This window comes from Dromiciops gliroides, chromosome 4, assembly GCF_019393635.1.
Source record: "Dromiciops gliroides isolate mDroGli1 chromosome 4, mDroGli1.pri, whole genome shotgun sequence".
Classification (NCBI taxonomy): domain Eukaryota; kingdom Metazoa; phylum Chordata; class Mammalia; order Microbiotheria; family Microbiotheriidae; genus Dromiciops; species Dromiciops gliroides.
In genome coordinates this window covers 191,515,824-191,532,776 of record NC_057864.1, presented here as the reverse complement: position 1 = coordinate 191,532,776, position 16,953 = coordinate 191,515,824, and the positions used below count along the sequence as shown (strand labels likewise).

At 39.8% G+C, this 16,953-nt stretch overlaps 1 protein-coding gene across 1 annotated transcript in view; it reads left to right on the top strand.

Annotated features, from left to right (window-relative positions):
* LRRC37A (leucine rich repeat containing 37A) overlaps positions 1-16,953 on the top strand; it is a 64,152-nt gene that overhangs the window by 17,386 nt on the left and 29,813 nt on the right. Inside the window, exons 6-7 of the mRNA XM_044003282.1 lie at positions 9,211-9,282; positions 11,107-11,181. Coding sequence (XP_043859217.1) covers positions 9,211-9,282; positions 11,107-11,181 — 147 coding nt within the window. The remainder of the gene's footprint in view (positions 1-9,210; positions 9,283-11,106; positions 11,182-16,953) is intronic.

The window sequence follows — 16,953 nt, the reverse complement described above, 5'->3', positions numbered from 1 at the left end:
TGGGCTTCAGAGAATCTGAACATTTTGCAGGGCATACTTTTGCATCTTGTTACTTAGCCTAATATAAAATACAAAACTATTTGTATGCAAATATGCTTACAAAATACAAAGCTTGCTAAGCATACAAAATGCTTAACTGAAATGATGGCCACATTCTATACCCTCCTAATCAGCTATTAAGATTCTGCTGCACTATGAAGAAAAAGGAGTTTCTTTTAAAATAAAGGTGGGGGGGCCTCTACATGGTGCTCATGGATTTTATTTCTCTGTTGTTAAGGTACTGCATCTTCTCCACACTCTACCAAGAAGCCATTGACACAGATGTCTTCAAAACTTGCCTTACCACTACCCAATATCACAGATAATTATTAGTCTGTAACCTGAGTTTATTTGTAATATTTTCACAGGGATTATTTTGGTCGTATTTAGGAGGTACACTTCCAAAATGGAAAAAGAACAAATTTGCCAAACTGAAATGGCAAGGATTAGGACTACCTATGGTGGAAATAAATCTTGATTCTTGGACTTTGCGGTCTAAAGAAAGCTAAATCCCGAGCTAATGTTCAGCTATCTGCAAAGGATTAGTAAAATCTTTAAAAATAAGATTGGACAGGGGGGTGATCCTTACTTTGGCTTGCAGCCAAAACAAAAGACACAAATTTACTTCCTTCAGACAGACCTCCAAGTGAGGCTAAGTTTTTTGCACAGGATAATACCATGAGAGATTTTCTTGAAATTTAGAAGAATGGGATCTTCTTAATATCTAAAAAGGGCAATAATCTGTCATTAGGTAATTATCACCCAGTAAGTATCATGAATGTATTACCTGAGTGAATAGCAAATGTCATCTGAACAAGTTAGAATTACCTAAGCCAAAAAAACATCTTGGTAGGCATCTTGATATTTGCTTGAAACCCAAATCAAATATATGTCAAGTATATACAGGGTGTCCCAAAATCCTTAGTGCAGTTTTAAGCTTGAATAGCTTAGTAAATTTGTAAAACACCATTTTTTTAGTGGTAGCAATAATCCTATATCTTTCCACTGAAGTTAGGACTGAAATACGATATGGAAAACCTAAAGTAGTTGTTATTCCTTAATACTGAGTATACTTTTTTCCTGACTTTAAAGTTCTTCTCCTTCATTAATCTACACAGGCCCAGACTGATGACTTATCTTTGAATTTTTTAATTAATGTAGTGGTTCTTAGAAGGACGATCTTCATGGTCATAAAAACAAAGTCTGACACTTTGAAAAGATATACAGGCATAATAACTACTTGTTTTTATATAATACTTTATAATTCTCAAAGTCCTTTCAAATCATTTATCGCATTTAATCCTTGAGATGACCCTGTGAGGTATATAGTATAGGTATTTTTCCCATTTTTCTAATGAGGAAACTAAGGCTCAGAAAAGTTACACTCATGATAATATAGGTCAGAACTAGGGGCTTTGACCCATTCTTTCTGATTTTATCTAGTGTTCTTTGCACTACCTCACCTTGCCTTGCAAATGGCCAGGTTCCATGCTGTTTTTCTGTGGCACCCTAATCCCTGAGCATTGAAAATGAGAGAAAATCCAAAACATTCTCCTTTAATTCTTTGACTCTGTCTATTAAGATTGCCAGTCCAACAGTTGTGACTGCTTTGTGAAAGTGATAATTTAGACTCATTCAACTCTTCCTATCCTCCTGGTTCTCTGAAGACGAAAATACTGTGTGTGAGTGTGTGTGTGTGTGTGTGTGTGTGTGCCTGTGTGTAGGTGAGAGGACTAGCAGACTTCTTCATAATGCATAGTCCTAAAAGATGGTTTTAGTTTTGGACTGCAGCTACTATTCAAGAAGCCTGATGATTGTGCCTTAAGACAGCAGCTAAAAGATTGCCCTTTCTCCTCTTCTCTCTGATTGCCAGACAATAGGCTGGCCTGCCTGCTACTCTTTTTCCAGCAGTCCATAACTATGCTGGGTAATACTAATAATGCATTATATTTGTATAGTGTTTTTAAAGTTTTAAAATATTTTGCAATGCTTTAGCACCTTTCTCATTGGACATTGCTTGAAGCTATGTCTCTAGAATCTAGATTAAGACAAACAGTTCAGTTTACAAAGCCACTAACCAGTAATCCAATGATTATAATGTATTATTTTTGCCAAACTGAGCTGCATTCATGTTGATATACTCCAACCCTAGTCCAATCTACCTAGTGTCATTTTCCTTTTGAATAGCAGCAGAAACACAAGAGGGTTGAAAACTTTAAAAGTAATAAAGATGGGGCGGCTAGGTGGCACAGTGGATAGAGCACCGGCCCTGGAGTCAGGAGTACCTGAGTTCAAATCCGGCCTCAGACACTTAACACTTACTAGCTGTGTGACCCTGGGCAAGTCACTTAACCCCAATTGCCTCACAAACAAAACAAAAAAAAAGTAATAAAGATCACTTTTTGTTACATAATGGAATCCTGGCAGCTTCTACATGTATACAATGAAACACAAATATTACAAATGCATGACCAATGTCTAGTCTATCCCTTGGTATAATATAGAATACCTTAAATACTTTATTTTGTTACATTTGTAATGACTTGGAAGCCTCAATGTTGTCAGTACCTGGTGACTGTTCCAGACAACTAAAACTTGCTAACATTTATTAATGTTAGGAAAGATTCACATTTTCTTCCTCAGTTGCACTTAATTCTTTCAATTTCTTTAACATGGCAGCTTAAAAAAAAAAAAAAGCTTTGTAGTCTTCTGTGGTCTTTCCCCTAACCTCCATACTTAATACAACTTTTAAGACTTAGTTTTACCAGTCAGGGTAACGGACTTGGTGATCTTTTTGAATCTGTGACAACTCCATACACAATTCGAGATGACGGTATAATTGGGCCACTACAAATTAGCCCAAAATTTTTCATACAGCTTTGCAAGCTATTTCCCATGCAGCTTCTTTATATATTCCTTTGTTATAGTGTACAGATTACCACTGGCATTTCAGCTTTTTTAATAACTTTTTCTTTGCCTTTATGTTATTTGGATACTTAGGAAATAGTTCTTAGCTATAAACAAAGGCTCCTGGAGATAATTTGATTACAATCACGAGTAGCCCAAAGCTAATAAAATATAAAGCCATCGATCATTGTACATTTCAAGTTTCTGTTCAGTGGTTAGTGGAACCATTAAAAAAAAATTAACCAATTTGTTTCAACTAGGAGACTCTGCCAAAGTTCTTTCCAGGAAATTGATTAAAATGTCAGATAATCATTCCAGATTCTTTTCCTGAGAAAGGGCTTACAAGCAATGAAATTATATCTTAGAATATTATCTTGTGTGAGAAGTCGTGTTCTTATGTACCTATGTAGACAAAAAAGGGGGAAAGGTTAAGTTCTTCTGATAGTTTTGGACATGCTTGACCTACATCGAGATCATTCTGTCTCTTTCTTTGACCACCTGTCTCCAATTTTTCCTGCCCCCTAAGATGTTAGTATAGATAATTTGGGGTTTTGTCCTATTTATGATTGATTTTTCATTACCTGCTTTGGACATTTTTTCAGCTGAAGCTGTCAGGATTTCAATATATGCAGGACAGTGGTGACATGCTTCAGTCCTCAATTCTTTTCCGTCTCCTCAGTTAATAGAGAGGAAACGTAGCCCATCTGTCTGGACCTGTGTAGAAGGATTTGGAGAAAAAAAATAGCAGGTAAGAAATGTTCCCATATTTTGTGAACTGCCTCACTTAGTTGCCCTCATATTATGCAGTAGAAAGCTTAAAGAAAGAAAAAAATAGTTGTCCCAGGCTAAAAAAAAAATACTTAAAAATAATTTAGGAGAGAATTTCTTCATCTTTGAAAATCTGGAACATCCTCTGTGTTTGAATTAAAATGTATGATACGTATCACTCTCACAAAGATACAACTGGAGTCTAGTAAAAAGAGCACGGAACTGATCTGTGTGACTTGGCTAAGTCAAGTGACTTCTTTGGACCTCAGTTTCCTCATCTGTAAAATGAGGGGGTCAGTACAAATGTTCTCAAATTCTTTTAAGCTCTAAGAATCTATTATCCTGTGACTTTAAACCCACCACTAACCAGCCTTTGGGTTCCCGAACACAGTAGCAGTAAGAGTCCCTGCTACCAGGCCACATAGATAGTTTCCAGTGTAGGCAACTCATTCCCCCTTTTGCCTAGTTTAAACTTTGGCAAAGGGGAGACTATACAGGAAACATGGGTGAGAACATAAAGAAGTACAGAGTAGGCCCATACTCTGTTTCTTGATTTTTGTTTTTGCTCTTTTACTCAATTATTCAAACATTAGGTATAATGAACAGTATTTGAGCTTTTAAAATTCAGTTTTATTTTCAGTTCCTAATTTTTTTCCTCCTTCCTTCCCTCCCCCACCCATTGATAAAGAAAGGAAAGCAAAACTCATAACAAATATGTATCATACTGCAAAACAAATTCCTTTATTAATCGTGTCCAAAAAAAAAAAAGAGAGAGAAGAAAATCCGCTTCAATATGCACTGTTTGCTCTCTATCTGGAGGTGGATATATTGCTGATTTCATCATAAATTCTTTGGAAGTGTTGATGGTCATTGTGCTGATCACAGTTCCTAAGTCTTTCACAGTTGATTATCTTTAAAATGTTGTTGTTATTGTATCAAGTAATCTCCTAGTTTTGCTTATCTCACTTTATATTAGTTCATATAAGTCCTCCCTGAAACCATTGTGGGGACCGATTTTTAATTGGGGAGTGTTAGCTAAGCAGCTCACCGCAATATTGGGGCAAGGAAGGAGACCAGCAGCCTCCCTCAAAACAGAACAGGATTTATTTTAACAAGAACAAACTTAAAACACACACACACACACACACACACACACACACAAACAGGATCAGTAGGATCAAGGGAAAGGAAATAAAATGGGGAAAGGGAAATTATACAACCTGAAGAAATACCACTGCCCAGGAATCAGCTGAGAATACACAGCAGAGCTCCTGTCGCCTTCCAGCTTCCAGCTAGAATGGCGACTTCTCCCTGTTTCCCAAAACCCCACACAGCCCCCAACCAATTGTCTGGCCGCTCTGACAGTCACATGGCTGCCCTCACTAGGCTTCCAATCATTATAATTTTTCCAGGCCCATGTAGGCGTTGGCAAGTGGTGGTGATGTGAGGTGCCAGCGCCATGGCAATGGCTACAACCAGCGGGTGGAGCACCATGTGGTTTTCGGAGCTGCAGGCCAATGCAGCCGAGGCATAAAAACCTCAAATAACAATTAATTCTTTACACCATTCACTTCATCTTTTTTTATAGCACAATAGTACTCTATCACATTCATATACCACAGTTGTTCAGCCATTCCCCAAGTGAAGGACATCCCCTCACATTCCACTTCTTTGCAACCACAAAAAGAACTGCTATAGATATTTTTGTACATATGAATTCTTTTCCTCTTTCTTTGATCCGTTTGGGGGATAGACCTAATAGCAATATCACCGAGTCAAAGGGTATGCACATGGGGGCAGCTAGGTGGCACAGTGGATAGAGCACCGGCCCTGGAGTCAGGAGGACCTGAGTTCAAATCCGGCCTCAGACACTTAACACTTACTAGCTGTGTGACCCTGGGCAAGTCACTTAACCCCAATTGCCTCACCAAAAAAAAAAAAAAGGGGGGGGGGTATGCACAGTTTCATAACTTTTTGAGCACAATTCCAAATTGTTTACGGAATAGTTTGACTAATTCCCATCTCTACCAACAGTGCATTAGTGTTCACACACACACACACACACACACACACACACACACACACACACACACAGAGAAAGCATTTGTCATCTTCCTTTTTGTCAATTTAGCCGATCTGCTGGGGACGAGGTGGTACCTCAGAATTGTTTTTAACTTTATAAGCAGTATTTGATAAATGTTTTTGGTGAAGATAAGTTAGTTTCCTAGATGTTGAATTGCCCCACCTCTAGTTCTTGTCTTTTCAGACTTTCTCGGGCAACTATACTCCAAGGTAGGAGTAGATCAGAAACATCTTTTGGATCCCTCATTTGTCCCTGACCACTCCCTTCGCGGGCTGCTCTCCCAGAGGGCAAGGTACCCTCTCTATGGTTGGTCCTAGGCCTCCCTGTAGGCATAGCAAGTATGATAACAACCTATTCTTATCCATTCTACATATCCTACCCAAAGCAATCCACTGTGTACTCTTTCAGATTCGGGTCTGAAGACCCGGAGCCACTTACTTTTATTAATAACTTAGGTAAAACCATCAAACTGGTTCATCAAATATACAAAGAATGTTAAAGGAGAGGGAGATAATACTCTGCTTTGGACTACGGAATAGTTTTGGCAAACTGGAAAAGTCTTAACTCTCAGAAAAAAAAAAATACAAGGTAGACATTTGGAAACCCAACTCCGTAGCAGTGCGGTGGGGACCCTGCTGCCTCTGGAGTTGAAGACCCAGATTGAGATCCCAGCTCCTGTCCCTTACCAACCTGTGTTACCTTGGGTACAGTGTTTAACCTCCCTGGACTTTGGTTTCCTCATCTGTAAAATGAGGGGCTTAGACTAAACGATGGCCTCCAAGGTCCCATTAAGTCTGTGATCCTATAAAATCAATATAAAGTTGGGGAAAGACTAGTTTAGAAGGAAGAACATGCTGAGAAGATGAAGTGAAGAAGAAGATGAAGGAGGGTCATGGTTGTGTAGTTAAGGGAGTGTGAGGAAGTGAAGCAAACATCTTGGAGACTATGATGGAAGTGGTTATGGGGAAGGACAAAGAAGATGGAGGAAACTGGCTAACTACCCCTTGCAGGACTTGCTGCCAATAAAAACATAGTTAGAGTCCTGTTTAGAAAAGAAACTATTTAAAAAAAAGAAAGAAAGAAAAAAAGGGGCGGCTAGGTGGCGCAGTGGATAAAGCACTGGCCCTGGATTCAGGAGGACCTGAGTTCAAATCTGACCTCAGACACTTGACACTTACTAGCTGTGTGACCCTGGGCAAGTCACTTAACCCCCATTGCCCCACAAAAAAAAAGAAAAGAAAAGAAACTATTTGCTTTGACAAATAGGTGGCGCAGTGGATAAAGCACTGGCCTTGGATTCAGGAGGACCTGAGTTCAAATGCAGCCTCAGACACTTGACACTTACTAGCTGCGTGACCCTGGGCAAGTCCCTTAACCCTCATTGTCCCCCTTCCCCGCCCCTGCCAAAAAAAGTCACTTGAGTACAAATATGTGGCAAGATAATATTTTTTCCCAAGGGAGCATAGCAAAATCAAGAATCCAGATTTTTAAAGGTTAACAGTATTATGAGAAGCAAAAATAGTTCTGTTTACATCTCTGGATGATGGTACCTGGGAAAGACATGATGGGTGTCTAGAAACATTACAAAATAGCCCCATCTCCCCAGGCTCCTCCATGACATGCTCTAACTTTAAGCAAGTAGCTTTACCTATGTGTGCATAGTTTCTCATTTACAAGGTTTAATTCTCATTCTCTTTGCAAGGCTCTTAATTCTCTTAATTAGCCTTCTATGCAATTATAGGACTATAGTAATTCTTCTTAAATCTATAAATGATCATGGATAATGATTTGATAATAGGAGATAATTATAGGGAACAAAAATGAAGCAGATGAAGTAGGTCACAAATATTCCAAATGGGTGGGTAAAAGACTTTATCAAAACCAGTTAATTCTGAATCATCATATTCTCAGAATTAGAGTTACCACCTAAACCCCATTGCTATGATGTTTTCCAAAAAGACATTTATAACCGTTTTACCTCTTGAATAGTGTCAAAGGCAGGTTTTTTTAATTTTTAGAAAACGAGGGGCAGCTAGGTGGTGCAGTGGATAAAGCACTGGCCCTGGATTCAGGAGGACCTGAGTTCAAATCTGACCTCAGACACTTGACACTTACTAGCTGTGCAACCCTGGGCAAGTCACTTAACTCCAATTGCCTCACCAAAAAAAAAGAAAAGAAAATGAAACTTCCCCAGCCTTTAAGGAGCAGCTTATATTCTCCTGTAGTTAATCAATGGATAATAGTAAAATTCTTTAAAGATAAAAAGAAATGCATCTTTGTGCTCTGAAGGAAAAAGAATATATTTCTTTGCTGGGCTCCCAGTGAAGCATTCTTCCAGTTTAGCACCTGGAGCTCATTCTCAATTTTGTTTTTTCTTTTTTAAAGTTGACCTGTCTTGTTCCCTTCTGTGTCTTGGCTAAAAGCTAGGGATTCCGAGCCCTATGCAACAATCTCTTTAGAACAACGAGCAAAGACATTCCTAGTGCCTTCTGGCACATCTATCTTTTCTTTGGACAAACCTTGCTGGTTACTGGACAATGGGTCTCTGTGGGTGATCATATTCCAGTTCATGGTAAATTCTCCACATACCTCCTGATTTTACTCTCTGAAGCCAAGGCTTATCCTTGGTTATTATTCATGTGATGGCTATTTGCCACAAAAAAAAACAATCGGGGGTAAGTACGTGATGCAGTGGATAGAGCACTGGTCCTGGATTAAGGAGGACCTGAGTTCAAATCCGGCCTCAGACACTTGACACCTGCTAGCTGTGTGACCCTGGGCAAGTCACTTAACCCCCGCTACCCCACCAAAAAAAAAAAAATCCAGAGCCATTGGCTTTCATTTTTTCCATTTTTTTTCAATGTTGGGATTTCAGGGTTCTCCAGTTTTCAACTCTAAACTCCTTCCATTCTCCCATGTATATTACTGGACAAGGAAAAGTCACAAAGACAAAGCTAACCCAGAGAGTAGGGTCTTAGTCTCTTGTGCCAGTCTAGACCTATTCATGGCCTTTCATATATAGATACAACTTGCAAAATCTGAAAAGACTTTGAGTTTGCCCTTATATAATTCTCTATAACCTTTTTTTCCCTATGGCATGGGCTTTCCAGCATCCATCTTCTTCCCAGCCTTTAATTGTTCCCATCATCCTTTGCTTTCTTCTTCCTCTTCTTTTTCTCTTCTATTTCTCTTCCACATCCTCTAAAGACTAAGTTGGCTTCTGGAGACAGAAGGCTTGTTGAGAAGGGCAAAAAAGCAACTGTGAGATTTCTTGTGAGTAGAGCACATTCTAATTCAGGCAGCTTTGGTAGTGCTGTACTGTTCCCTCCCTAAATGGGCCTAATTACTTAATCTAAAATTGCATTAATATTATTGAAATTGTTCATTTTGATTTCATTTTATTACTTTTTCAGAATTCTCAGCCATAATCCTTTATCAGCCATTGAAGATACTTCTTTTTTCCAATTGCCGTCATTGAAATATTTGTAAGTATTGAATAGGAAATAAACTCATGAGCCACCTTTGCCTGGGATTCCACTATTCTTTGCTTCATAAAAGCACCAAAACGAATTTATAATATACATAAGAAGTCAAAATCTATTTAAATGTTAACTAGGCACTCAATAATGCTCTTATTAAAGACACTAATAGGAAGCAGCTAGGTGATACAGTGGTTAAAGCACTAGCCCTGGATTCAGGAAGACTTGAGTTCAAACCCAGCCCCAGACACTTGACACTTACTAGCTATGTGATCCTGGGCAAGTCACTTAGCCCTCATTGCCCCGCCAAAGGAAAAAAAAAAGATACTAATAGTTGAAGAGTGGCTTTTAAGGAAGAAAACAGATATTGGTTAACATTCATTTATTAGGCACTTGCTGTCTGCCAGGGATAATAGATACAAAGATACAAAGTGAATACTTTGGATACATATAAAAGTGAATTCATTTCTGCTTTCAAGGAATCTGCATAAACAGGAGAGATAACCTGACATTTATAGGTGAATACAAAACAGATGAAGGGGAGCACTAGCAGCTGAGCCCCACAGCCTCATACAAACTCATGGTGGTGGGAATACATGCCAGACATGGGGGGAAAGCCTGTACAAAGGCCCTGAGAAGGGAGTGTGTACCACGGGCTTTAAGTGTTGAACAGATGAGTTTATCTTTGATCCTAGAGGTAATAGGGAGTTCCTGGCATTTGTTGAAGGAGGGAGGAGGTATCACACGGTCACACCTGTACTTTAGGAAAATTGCATGGCTATGTGACAGATGGATAGACAGGGGCAGAGAAAGACTTGAGGCAGGAGACTATTGAAATAGTCCAAGCAGGAAGGGATGAGAATTTGAACTAGAGTAGTGGCCGCGTGAGTGGAGAGAAGAGGAAATATGGAGTGATGAGGACATAGAAACCATTTGACTCAGCAGCCCAGTGGATATGGGAGGTGAGAGAGAGGGAGGAGACAGATGACACTGAGGTTGCAGTGTCCATAACTAGAGGGATGGTCACAAAGAGAGCAGTACTAAAGAATATAGAGAGACATGGGAATGGAAAAGAAACCAAGTGGATGGAGAAAGCATGTGTCATTATAATGGCGATGAGATTTTTATTCTAAAAAGAATACCATTCATCATAAGAAAGAGGAAAATGAGGGAAAATGAGAAATTTGAAGTATTTGCAGGTTTCTTTAAGTATGTCCAGGCTATTAATATAAGTTTCAAGGTAATGGGGCAAACATTTATAAACAACTTATTTTGGTTAAGTTCTATCTCCTCAGTACAGCCTACAGACTGACTGTCACTGGGAATATCTTTGTAACGATTGGAATGACGCCACCTGCTGGAGACTTACTGTAGAAGAGTTCTGCCCATGAAGGGAAGGTCTTTGAGGGCAAGTCTTTTCTTTGGCATGAGGAAGTGACGCAGGCAAGTGGGAGGAGGAAGGAAGAGACTGGCGCTCAGTCTCACGCTTTTTCCTTTGGACTCTGGTGGAGAGCGGAGCTAGAAATGTGCTCTCCCTTTAATAGATAGGAATCTAGGCCTTTCTCTCTCTTTACCAAATTCTTATTCTCCTTAATAAATGCTTAAAAGTCTAACTCTTGCTAAAGCTTATAATTTATTGGCGACCACTCATTAGATATTTTAGACAGTTTAGCTAGAATTTTAGCCCTTAACATCTTTTACAGAAAATAAACTCTTGAAGCTGCTTATTTTGTAGAATATTGGCAATTGAGACAATGACATTTTCTTAAGTTATCTTGCAAAAATGACAGAATTTCCATATTTGGATTCATGGTTTTGTTCTTCTTCTAGGGATATAAGTAGAACAGATGTACCACTTATGGCCATTGAAAATATCCTGGTCATGGCCCTCAGGTTACAAACACTGTAAGTATTATGTGAATTTTACTTTCACTTAGGCATTTCTTTAAAATATTTCATTAGGACATAGCTTATTATTACACATCTTTGGATAAATTGTGCAGTAAATTGTGGCCAAACCCCAGTAACTAAAATTAGTAGAGATTTGATATGACAAGTAAGACCTTACTAATGCCCAGTCTTTCAACACCAGTATGAGTTCCATAGTACACAGTATCTGATACAGTATATTTACAAAGTGACATTGTCATTTATTAGAATCAGAAACTCTTAGAACTGAGAAATGGAGTCCAAGGTTTTAATTTACCTAAGATCACAAAACAAGAGACTCCCCAGACTCAACTTAGAAAAAAAAAATTCTGTGTCTGCAGGGACATGTTTCCACAATTACTTCTTATTTAGAGCTTATTTGTAAAGCAATTTTCAATCTTAAGACATATGATATGTGACCAATAGGGGTCACTCTGGAGCAAAGTTGACTGAATCCTGGCTTTTTTATTCACCCTCCCAATAGGAAAGGGCTGGCTGGGGTTGAATCCTCCCAAAACATACCTTCTTCTCAACTGGCAGTTTTAAGGGTATGACTTGCCTTTCCACTTCAACTTCCTAACTCCTCCCCCTTATTCTTGAGACTGCAATTTATGCCTAAGGCGTTTGCAGGTTGATCAACCACACTAGGCTACAACAATGAGTTTGGGATTTTTTTTTTTTTTTGGCCACAGCAAAACAAGACCCAAGAGCCACATAGATCACTTTCCCAGCTAGGTTAGAAAGTTTACATAAGACCAAAAATGATCTCAAAATCACTATAGCTCAAGACCCCCAGTTAGGATAATTCCCAATCTTCAAACAGAGATTTAGATCTCTATCCTATTTAAATTATGTGATTTTTCTAATTAGCCCCTGGCTTCTACTGTTTCCCTTTTCTTGGTTTGTATCAATCAGTTTACAGCCAGTTCCCCAACCAGGGACCTCCACCAGCAACAAGGGCAGCTTCAGTACCTGGAGCGGAAGACCCCAGTCTTGGGGTGCACCCCAACACTGTTGCTGTCTAGGGAGCCAGAGTCAGAGCCGGCTGGCATGGGGGTCCTGTTACTAGGCCAGGGGAGTGGTATTTGCATAATGCAAATTTATGTAATCCAAGAACAGCCTGTATGTAGATATGTGATATACATTGCACATCATCAGTCATGATTGTTGTGGTGGTGGTTTTCTAAAGGAAAGCATTATCATACACGCAAATTAAATAAAAAGTTTTAAGAAACTTTAAAAAGCATAAAAACTTAGAAGTAAAATTCTCACCACTCACAAATGAAGGAGAAAAAAAAATGGTAGGGGAAGAGAGGGTTGATACACACCACCAGTTTGACGGCTTTTAGGGGAAGAAACAGTTCTGCCACATTCTTCTATAGGTGGAGCAGCCCAGGAGTAGAAGTTCCTATCTCACCCCTTGATAATCCCCAGGCCAAATATCCCCCAGTGTGCTGGTGCTGCTCCCTGGCTTCTCTGGCAGTTTTGTGGCAGGCTTCCACAGGACAGCTGCCAGTTTGGGCGCTTTGTTGAAACATGTAGGCACAAGTGAAGGTAATCTAATCTTTTATTTTTGTTCTTATTTTATTTTATTAATTGATTTGTTTGTTTGTTTATTTATTTATTTATTTTGGTGGGGGTAATGAGGTTTAAGTGACTTGCCCAGGGTCACACAGCTAGTAAGTGTCAAGTGTTTGAGGTCAGATTTGAACTCAGGTCCTCCTGAATCCAGGGCTGGTGCTCTATCCCATGCACCACCTAAGAATAGTTTTAACTACCTAAAAAGTCTTCATGTACATATATGGAATATGCATTGTCATTTTGTCACAGAAAATATGGGGTGGGGGGGTCCTTAGGTATTCCTCTGTAAAGAATTACACTCTTGGGGCAGCTAGGTGGCGCAATGGATAAAGCACCAGCCCTGGATTCAGGAAGACCTGAGTTCAATCTGGCCTCAGACACTGACACTAGAGGTGTGACCCTGGGCAAGTCACTTAACCTTCATTGCCCCCTGGAAGGAAGGAAGGAAGGAAGGAAGGAAGGAAGGAAGGAAGGAAGGAAGGAAGGAAGGAAGGAAGGAAGGAAGGAAGGAAGAATTACACTCTCGCACACTGTCCAATTAGAATAAAATGGTCTTTTATTTGAACACTGGAGAAAGTGACCAAGAGGGAAGTCGAAGACTTCGCCTCAAGGGGAGGAGATGACTTAGAGACTTTTTCCTCCCCAATGAAAGGGAGGCCAAAGCTTTTCTAGAGGATGGAGGGGGTGACCACCCGACAATGGAAAGTTCCCTTTGGGGGTGGGGGTGGGGGTGGGGAAAGATTCCTGAGAGTCCGGGGCATTTTTCTTTTGGAATGCTAGTCTCCACCTCTGGAGTTCTCTCATCTCCTATCTCTGGCAGTAGCCACACCTAACTGACTTTCCTGCTATAGAATTCAGTCTCCCCCTACTTCTTAGGTGTGTCCCTCCTGATATCTAGATAGCCAGTTTAAACTTTAATAGTCGGGGCAGCTAGATGGCGCAGTGGTTAAAGCACCGGCCCTGGATTCAGGAGGACCTGAGTTCAAATCCGGCCTCAGACACTTGACACTTACTAGCTGTGTGACCCTGGGCAAGTCACTTAACCCCCATTGCCTAAAAAAAAAAAAAAAAAAAAAAAAAACTTTAATAGTCCCTTAATTCCACAATATGTCCCAAGGCCCACCCATGTCAATTTCTTTGGTATCAAGGTAAAGATGAATTGCTCCCACTATGTTTTCCTTTACCTTATAATTCATGGGGGGGGGGGGGCGGGGGAAGGGATATGTGTGTTTCAGAGTTTTTCAGTAGAGCTATTTAAAAATCAATACGGGGCAGCTAGATGGCTCAATGGATAAAGCACCAGCCCTGGATTCAGGAGTACCAGAGTTCAGATCCGGCCTCGGACACTTGACACTTGCTAGCTGTGTGACCCTGGGCAAGTCACTTAGCCCTCATTGCCTCACCCCCCAAAAAATAGATAAATAAATTAATACCTAAAAGAACCAGTGGTTTTAGACCTCATGAACTAAATTTTGTCACCAAGTGGTTGTTAATATTTTCTGGTATTTAAAGATATTCCCCAGAAGAGGGTCAAGGAAGGAATTAATGATTGAATATAGAAAGGCTTCAGTATTTTATTTTTTTCTGTATTTTGCTATAGTATATTTTAGCATGTGTCCTGGCTTATTATTTCTATTCTGTTTTGTTGTATTATGTTGGATAATATTTGTATTCCAAATATGAAATTATATTATATTTTTATTATTATATAAGCATAATTATAATTACTTTTAAAACCAAGTTTTCCCCCTAAGGATTCTATTTATATAATGTAAAGGCTGAAGAAATGAGATTCCCTATACCTGTTTTCATGTAATAGATCTCAAGAACTGCATTTATTGAATAAATTAAAGTTAATAAAGCAGGTGCTCTACATGTTATTTTATATTCTGTAGTTTAAGGTTATATAGCAGCATTAAAAAAGAAAATAAAGGCACCATGTTTTGGGAAGTGCATGAATTTAGGACCAGAAAACTTATTAACCTTGACCTTGAGAAAGTCACTTCAATTCCTGGGCCTCTGTTTCTTTGTTTTTTTCTTTGTTTTTTTTTAGTGAGGCAATTGGGGTTAAGTGACTTGCCCAGGGTCACACAGCTAGTAAGTGTCAAGTGTCTGAGGCCGGATTTGAACTCAGGTACTCCTGAATCCAGGGCCGGTGCTTTAACCACTGCGCCATCTAGCTGCCCCCCTCTGTTTCTTTATGTGTATAAAGAAAGAATTGGACTACATCACCTTTGAGTAATCTATCACCTTATGACTTGAATCTTGTCTCAGTTGCTTGTTAACTGTGTGTCGTTGGTCTAGTTTGTTAAATTCTCTAGGCGTTAATTTCTCATCTATAAAATGAGTTGGAGATTAAACTGAATATTCTCTGAGGCCCCTGCAGCTCTAAATCTATGATCCTAAGATAAATATGAATTTTAAATGGTGCCTTAGACTAACAACACTTTAGAACCAAGTTATTATAATAAAAACATTAGAATTGGTATGTTCTGCTTGGATAGAAACAGCTAAGTTAAGATGTATAGGTCTTGACTGTGGGACGATAACTAAGACAAGGATCTCTATCCCCATCCCTACTCACCAGACATACCAGGAGATGCCATTCTAGGAAGAGAGGGGAAAAAATCACTTTTAGATTCCCTAACTCAACTCAGAAATCCACAGAGGGAGCTCTGGAGTCCTTCTGTGATCCTGGGATAGACAAGCCAGGCAGGGTAGGTCCTGGGCAGAACTAGGGAAATCCCTGGAAGCTTCAATCAGACAACAGTCTCTACCTGATCCTTCACTGAATGTGGCAGCAAGAGCCTAGCCAGAGTGTTCAGGATGGGTCCAGTGTCATACTCCCTGCCTGAGCCAAACCTCTAAGCCCATAGTGCAGTGTCCCAAATAGGTCTTGGATGGCACCAGTGGCCAAAGCCCAGCTGTAGGAAAAAGACCCTAAGCACACTATGGCTATGAGGTACTCCACCAAGCCTGAGGGAAAGAGCCTAGCATGTAGTTGAGGCCAGACCTGTCCTCCAGCAGTCAGTTGGGGTAGGGACAGAGGCCAGCCAATCCTGAATCATCCAGTGTGGGAGGAGGCTGAGACACCTCACATACAGTCCCCAAGGAAACCCACATTAAAAGTAGAGAAGGGCAGAAAGCAAGCCTTAGACAAAAATAGCCTGAAATTACCAAAGATCAGGAAAATGACAATTCAAAGATAAGCAGATAAGCCAACAGAAATGATATTGATAGCAGAAGGGAATATGGCCACCAAATCAGATTTTTAAAATTCAGGCCTCGATGAATAAATGTTGCAAGTCAAAGGAAGATGAACCAATACCCAATGAGCCAGATGAATGACCCTATCAATTCTCAGACAGAATGGAACCACAACAGGATGTCCCCAAATGGTTTAACAGAGAAATGAGAATTGAGAAAGCAGAATTTATGGCCTGCACAGAAGAAATAATTGGCAAAATAGGAAAAACTTGAATCCACAGCAAGTTTCACTAGAGAAGCAAAAGAAAGGATAACTGGGACTACAAATACACAGAAGCAAAGGACAATCTGGTAGAAGCTTTTGCTTTTTGTTTGTTTGTTTGTTTGTTATGGGGGGGTTGCTATTTTTTGCTATTGCATAATCTCCATAAAGCAAAACATATTGACTTCAAAAACAGGTCACAGAGACCACTTAAGGATTATAAAGCTCCTAGTGGAACACAAATCAAAGAACCTGAACACTACAATGCAAGAAATAAAAGAGAAAACTCTCTCCAAAACTTCTGAACAATGGGCAAGGAGACAAAGAGAAGAATTGAAAAGGGGGGAAAGGAAAAGGAAAATCTTGTTTCAGTGGTGAGAAGGGGTACCACTAATGAATGTTTCTGTAGGAAAAGTGAAATGTTCTTTAAAGGTGATTGGGGGGGGAGGGAGGGTTGGAAAGAGATTTGGTGCTTAGAAAGACCACTCATCCTACCTCAAGGGGAATCAGAGCTCCTGGGGGCAACTGACACCCAGAAGACTAGGAAGGGCAGGATCCAGGAAGAGGATTTCAAGGCAAATGGGGGGAAATTACCAAGAGGAGGATAAAGAAATATAAGAAAATGAATAACCAGGGAAAGGAAAAGTTTCTACCATTGGGCAGTATTTCCTGTAGGACGTAGTATTTCTTTTTTTTTC